The 5,429-nt window shown below is 34.8% G+C and overlaps 1 protein-coding gene across 1 annotated transcript in view; it reads left to right on the top strand.

The window, feature by feature from the left end:
- Eea1 (early endosome antigen 1) overlaps positions 1-5,429 on the top strand; it is a 138,153-nt gene that overhangs the window by 36,182 nt on the left and 96,542 nt on the right. Inside the window, exon 2 of the mRNA XM_015482943.2 lies at positions 3,208-3,300. Within this exon, the coding sequence (XP_015338429.1) occupies positions 3,208-3,300 (93 nt within the window). The remainder of the gene's footprint in view (positions 1-3,207; positions 3,301-5,429) is intronic.

Consider the following 5,429-nt stretch of genomic DNA (forward strand, 5'->3'; position numbering starts at 1 on the left):
GTTACCCTCCGTGCGACAAACCTCTCGCGTTTGAGTCCCCGTAGCCGATCCTCGTGCGATGGAAATCCTTCCTCCAGGTTCCGGAGCACCCCACTATTGCTGGAAATTCCTAACAAGATATCCTTTAGCCGACCTGACTTGTCATACTCCCACACAGTGAAGCAGCACACGGGGGTAATGCACTCCCCTCGCCGCCATCTTCCAAATCCCTTTATATAATATTTTAAATATTGTGTATGAAAACCCAGAGAAAATTTTTTACTTCTTAAATCATGTTGGTGCTCAAAAAGTTTCAGATTTTGGAGCATTTCAGATTGGGAATGTTCAACTTCCACTTTAAAAGAAGTTCAAGGTCATTTAATTTCTCCCTTGTTATCTTGGCATGCTTAATTCATCTTCTCTCTTCCCAGGATATAAAATAAGTATTTAAATTAATCTTATATCCTCCTTTGAAGGGAGTATGTTTAAAAAGAGTTTGGGTTTCCTTGTCACTTTAATTACCTGCTGTTATTTTCTACTCTTCCCAATTTCTCAATTTATAAAAGACTAATATAAGTAGAAAATATAAATAAATGTGCAAAATATCTGCCTCAGGAAATAAAATTAAAGGCATGTGGATTGTCCAATTTACTTATAAATATAAAACTTTTTTTAATATTGAAATAATTTAACTGTGATTTAATTTCTGAAAAGAAAGTATAGCAAAACAAAAATGGAAAGCCCAAATCTCATAACCCTTATATATAATCTTGTTTCACTATAGACATCATTATTTGCATTTTAGAACTTTACTTACTGGTCCTTTACCCAACTGCCCCGCTGCTACTGGGGATTGAACCCTGACCTATATTCCCCATCTCATTTTTTGGTATCAGGGATTGAACCCAGGGGTGCTTAACCACTGAGCCACATCCCCAGCCCGATTTTGTATTTTATTTAGAGACAGGGTCTCGCTGAGTCTCTTAAGGCCTCACTAAGTTTCTGAGGCTGGCTTTGAATTCACTATCTTCCTGCCTCAGCCTCCCAAGCTGCTGGGATTACAGGTGTGAGCCACTGCACCTGGCCTCCATCTCTTTTTTTTAATATGGATTTTAAAAATTATTTTTTGAGGCAAGGTCTTATTAATAAGTTGCCCAGGCTGTCTTCAAACTTGTAATCCTGCTTCAGCCTCTCAAGTAGCTGGAACTACAGGCATGCTATACCAAATATGACAAGTCTTATTTTTTTATACAAACAGTTTTTAATGTAACTATAGCGTGCATATTTTCTACTTTTTAATGTAATTTTAGTAATCATTAATTGATCAATTTAAAATAGTATCAGCTCATTACTATTTGGCATTTAGGTTGACTCTTTAATGGTGATATGCAGGGTGCTTGTGTGTTGAGGCAAATGTATAATGAGTTGTTCTCAATCTTGGGTGCCTGAGGTGCATTTCAGTGGAGATAGATGTCTAGCAGAGAAGCAGTATATATCAGTGATTAAGAACCACATTGCTAGAATTAAGTCAGGTGTGGTGACGCACTCCTGTAACCCCAGTGGCTTGGGAGGCTGAGGCAGGAGGATCTGGAGTTCAAAGCCAGTCTCAGCAACAGTGAAGTGCCAAGCAACTCACTGAGACCCTGTCTTTAAATAAAGTATAAAATAGGGCTGGGGATGTGACTCAGTGGTTGAGTGCCCCTGAGTTCAATCCCTGTTACCAGTCATTGTCCCGTCCGGTCCCCACCACTGCCAAAGAACCGCATTGATAGAATTAAAAACTCTTTCTTACATTTATTAGCCACATGACCATGTGACTTTGGGCAATCTCTATGCTTTTTTTTAAAATATATTTTTATTTGTAGATGGATACACTATCTTTATTTAATTTATTTTTATGTGGTGCTGGGGATCAAACCCAGTGCCTCATGCTGTGAGGCAAGTGCTCTACCATTGAGCCACAACCCCAGCCCCAGTCTCTATGCTTTTGTTTTCCCATGTGTAAAGTAATAATCATGCTAACATGTAATATGTATTTTTTTTTTCTTTTTTGGGTTACCAGGGATTGAACACAGGGCTGTCAACCACTGAGGCACATCCCTAGCCCTATTTTGTATTTTTTTTAGAGACAGGGTCTCACTAAGTTGCTTAATGCTTTGCTTTTGTTAAGGCTGGCTTTGAACTCGTGATCCTCCTGTCTCAGCTTCCTGAGCTGCTGGGATGACAGGTGTGTGTTCCACACGTGGCTGTAACATGTATTTTTTAAAAAATATGTTTTATATGTTGATGAACCTTAATTTTATTCATTTATTTATACCAGTGCTGAGAATCGAACCCAGTGCCTCACACATGCTAGGCAAGTGTTCTACCACTGAGCCACGACCCTGGCCCTGTACATGTATTTTTGATGAGGATTATTGATTCAGTTCTTGTGCAATGGGTCTCTTCTTAGGCAGGTTTTAACTAGATGTAAAATTCACTTAAAATAACAGCTAGGTATTAACAAAAGATAATGCTAGATGATAAATGCTAGTAGGAGGGAAAAAAAGATATTTTAATGCTCCAAAATGTGTCTTGGTGGTGCCATATCAAGTATTAGAGACACACTGGTATTGGATGACCTGAGTGGTAGGTGAATGGGTGGCTAGATATTTGGGACTGGTTTTTTTTTTTTTTTTTTTTAGCACTCCTCAAATAATTGTAGTTTGAGTTTGTGTTGTAAATAGAATATTGCAAGAGGAATCAGAAGATCAGCATTTTAGTTCGGCTTTTTTTTTCTGTTTTTTTTTTATTGTAGTTGTTGTTATCAGTGTAATCATTAAGAAGTTACTTAGCTGCTTTAAATTTGTTTTCTCCTCTGTAGAGATAACATATGTCTTACCATTATAAGAGATGTTATAATGATTAACTTTGGTCAGACCAAAAAAGAATCTAAAACAAAACAAACAAAACAAAACAAAACAAAAACTGAATGTTTGTGGGAGTGGATTGAAGCCTATAAAACATTATATTCAAAAGTAAACTTTATAAACTTAAAAGAAAAAAATGAATATAGATCTTAATACACATGGTATTAGACATGGTCTTCCATAAAAGATACTGTTAATTCTGTTTGGTATTGTTTTGAAGACAGCTACTATTCTTTATATGAAAAGGTTTATATTATTACATGGCTTTGAATGTGTTGTTAATATATGCTTTGGTTTCTTTCTCTCCTCTTTGTTTCAGACTCCTGGGAGAGTTGGCTCTCAAGGTTCTGATTTAGATTCATCAGCAACTCCTATAAACACAGTGGATGTCAATAATGAAAGCTCTTCAGAGGTATGAAAATCATAACATAGTAATACAATTCACTATTATTCAAGGGAAAATTAGCAAATAATTGTAGTGCAGATTGATGACTTGTCTGTGTAGGAAGAGTTCTACAAATTAGAATGTGACAATGTGACTTTTTTTTTTTTTTTAGAATGTGACTTTTGAATCATAAATATATACCTGTGTTTAGTTGAGGTTGAGAAAATATATGTTAAGACTTTGAAAAATAATATTGCCAATTTGTCTTTCATGCTGATGTCATCTCAATTAAATGAATTTCTTTTAGTCTGTTTATAAAGAACTGCTGGTTAATTCATGTCTCTTTGTGTATGTGTATTGTCAAGAAGTATTTGGCTAATGAAAAAGTAGGTATTTGTAAAGCTTACAATTATTTTGTTTTCACTTATGGCTTTGTAAGAATTTCGATAGCTTTATTAAGAAACTAGTGGAAAATATACCTTTTTAAAAAGATAACCTCAATTTAAAAAAATTTAGTCCCTGTGATTTCATTTATTATTTTTATTTTAAATAAATAAGTGATATTTGTTTATTATAGAAAAAGGAGATAGGAAAGAGAACTCAGAAGTTACCCCTGCCACCAACAGATCAACACACTCACTATTTGCTCTGATAGTTTTTGTCTGTTACTTCTTCTGGGCCTAGTTGAAACCCCCATTCAGACTCTTTGTTCTGTTCTTTTCCACTTGGTTGTCTAGTCTTTCTATCTCATGTGTGTTTCTGGGTTTGTCTTTCTCTTTGTCATATCTCTGTTTTGTTTCTCTGATCATCTATTTTTATGTATATGTATAGTAACCATAATAAGATTTTTAGGAGTGTGAGAGTAAGAAAAGTGTCACTTGAATTTTATTAACAGCAAGTTTAAGATTTTTTTTTTGGGTGTGTGGTGCTGGTGATTGAACCTAGGACCTTGCACACACTAGGCAAAGTGCTGTACTTTTGAATTATATCCCCAACTCTTTTAAGAAAAAATTTCCAAACTATATTGATGATATGAGGGCCTTAAAGTGTTCAGTTTTGTTCCAGGAAAGAATCTAATTATAACTGTTAACTTCAGTCAAATCAAAAAAGAACCTAAAACCCAACCCAACCCAACTTAACCCAACTCAACCCAACCCCCCAAAACCAAAAAGAGCATTTCCAATGGGTATTGCTATCAAGCAGCACTTGGCTTGGTAGTACTGTTGTATTGTCTTAGTAGGGATGTTTTCCTACTTTTTGAGATAGTTATTTTGTACATTTTTTATCCTCAAGTTTCCTAGGTCTTTTACCCTCTTCTTACCTTCCCCCAGGTATCTTCATAACATCAAGAAAATAGGAACCATAAGATAAATGTCCTTGTTTTATCGATAAAACTATACTTTCTTATTTTAGTTCGTAGAAGGCAGTTCCCTTTGTCTATCAGATTTTATTCTTTTCCCTAGTGCTCTGGATTCCATTCTCATCCCCTATCCCCCACCATTCTATTCTATCTCGTTCTTATCATCTCTCTTCTGCCAATTTAGCTTTTAGCTTGTACTGTGGATTATTCCTATCAGCTTACAGTGTTCTATCAGCATATCTATCAGCATATATATGTTCAGTACAATACATATGAAACAAGACAAGACTACTAAAAAAATAAAAAGTGGAAAAAACAAAACAAAACACAAAACCCTTCCTTTGCCCTGAAATTCCCTTTTCATTTGCTTCAGAGCCAAACTTTGCTAATACATTATTTATAGTCACAGTTTTCATGTCCTTTCTTAGATCTTTTATCTTTTTTTTTTTCTGAATTAGAGCTTTTGTCATTGTGCTAATAATAATGGAAAGACATCAGCTTTCTTTTGACTAGTATTTTGAATAACTTTTTTTATCTTTCCATTTTCAATATTTTTTGCCCTTCCCTTTTTGGATTTCTCTTCTTCTTTTTTTTTTTTATTAGCAGCATATAACTTGTCCTTTAACTGGGAGAACCCACTTGAGTTGTTTTGTTATTGATGTGTTTTGATTTAGTTTTAATTTTTTTTTCAATACTGGGAATTGAATTCAGAGCCTTGTGCACGCTAAGCAAGTGCTGCACCATTGAGCACATCCCTAGCTCTTTGTATTTTTTTTTTTTTTTTTTTTTTTATTTT

The sequence above is a fragment of the Marmota marmota genome, unplaced genomic scaffold, assembly GCF_001458135.2.
Source record: "Marmota marmota marmota unplaced genomic scaffold, marMar, whole genome shotgun sequence".
In the NCBI taxonomy this organism is placed as follows: domain Eukaryota; kingdom Metazoa; phylum Chordata; class Mammalia; order Rodentia; family Sciuridae; genus Marmota; species Marmota marmota.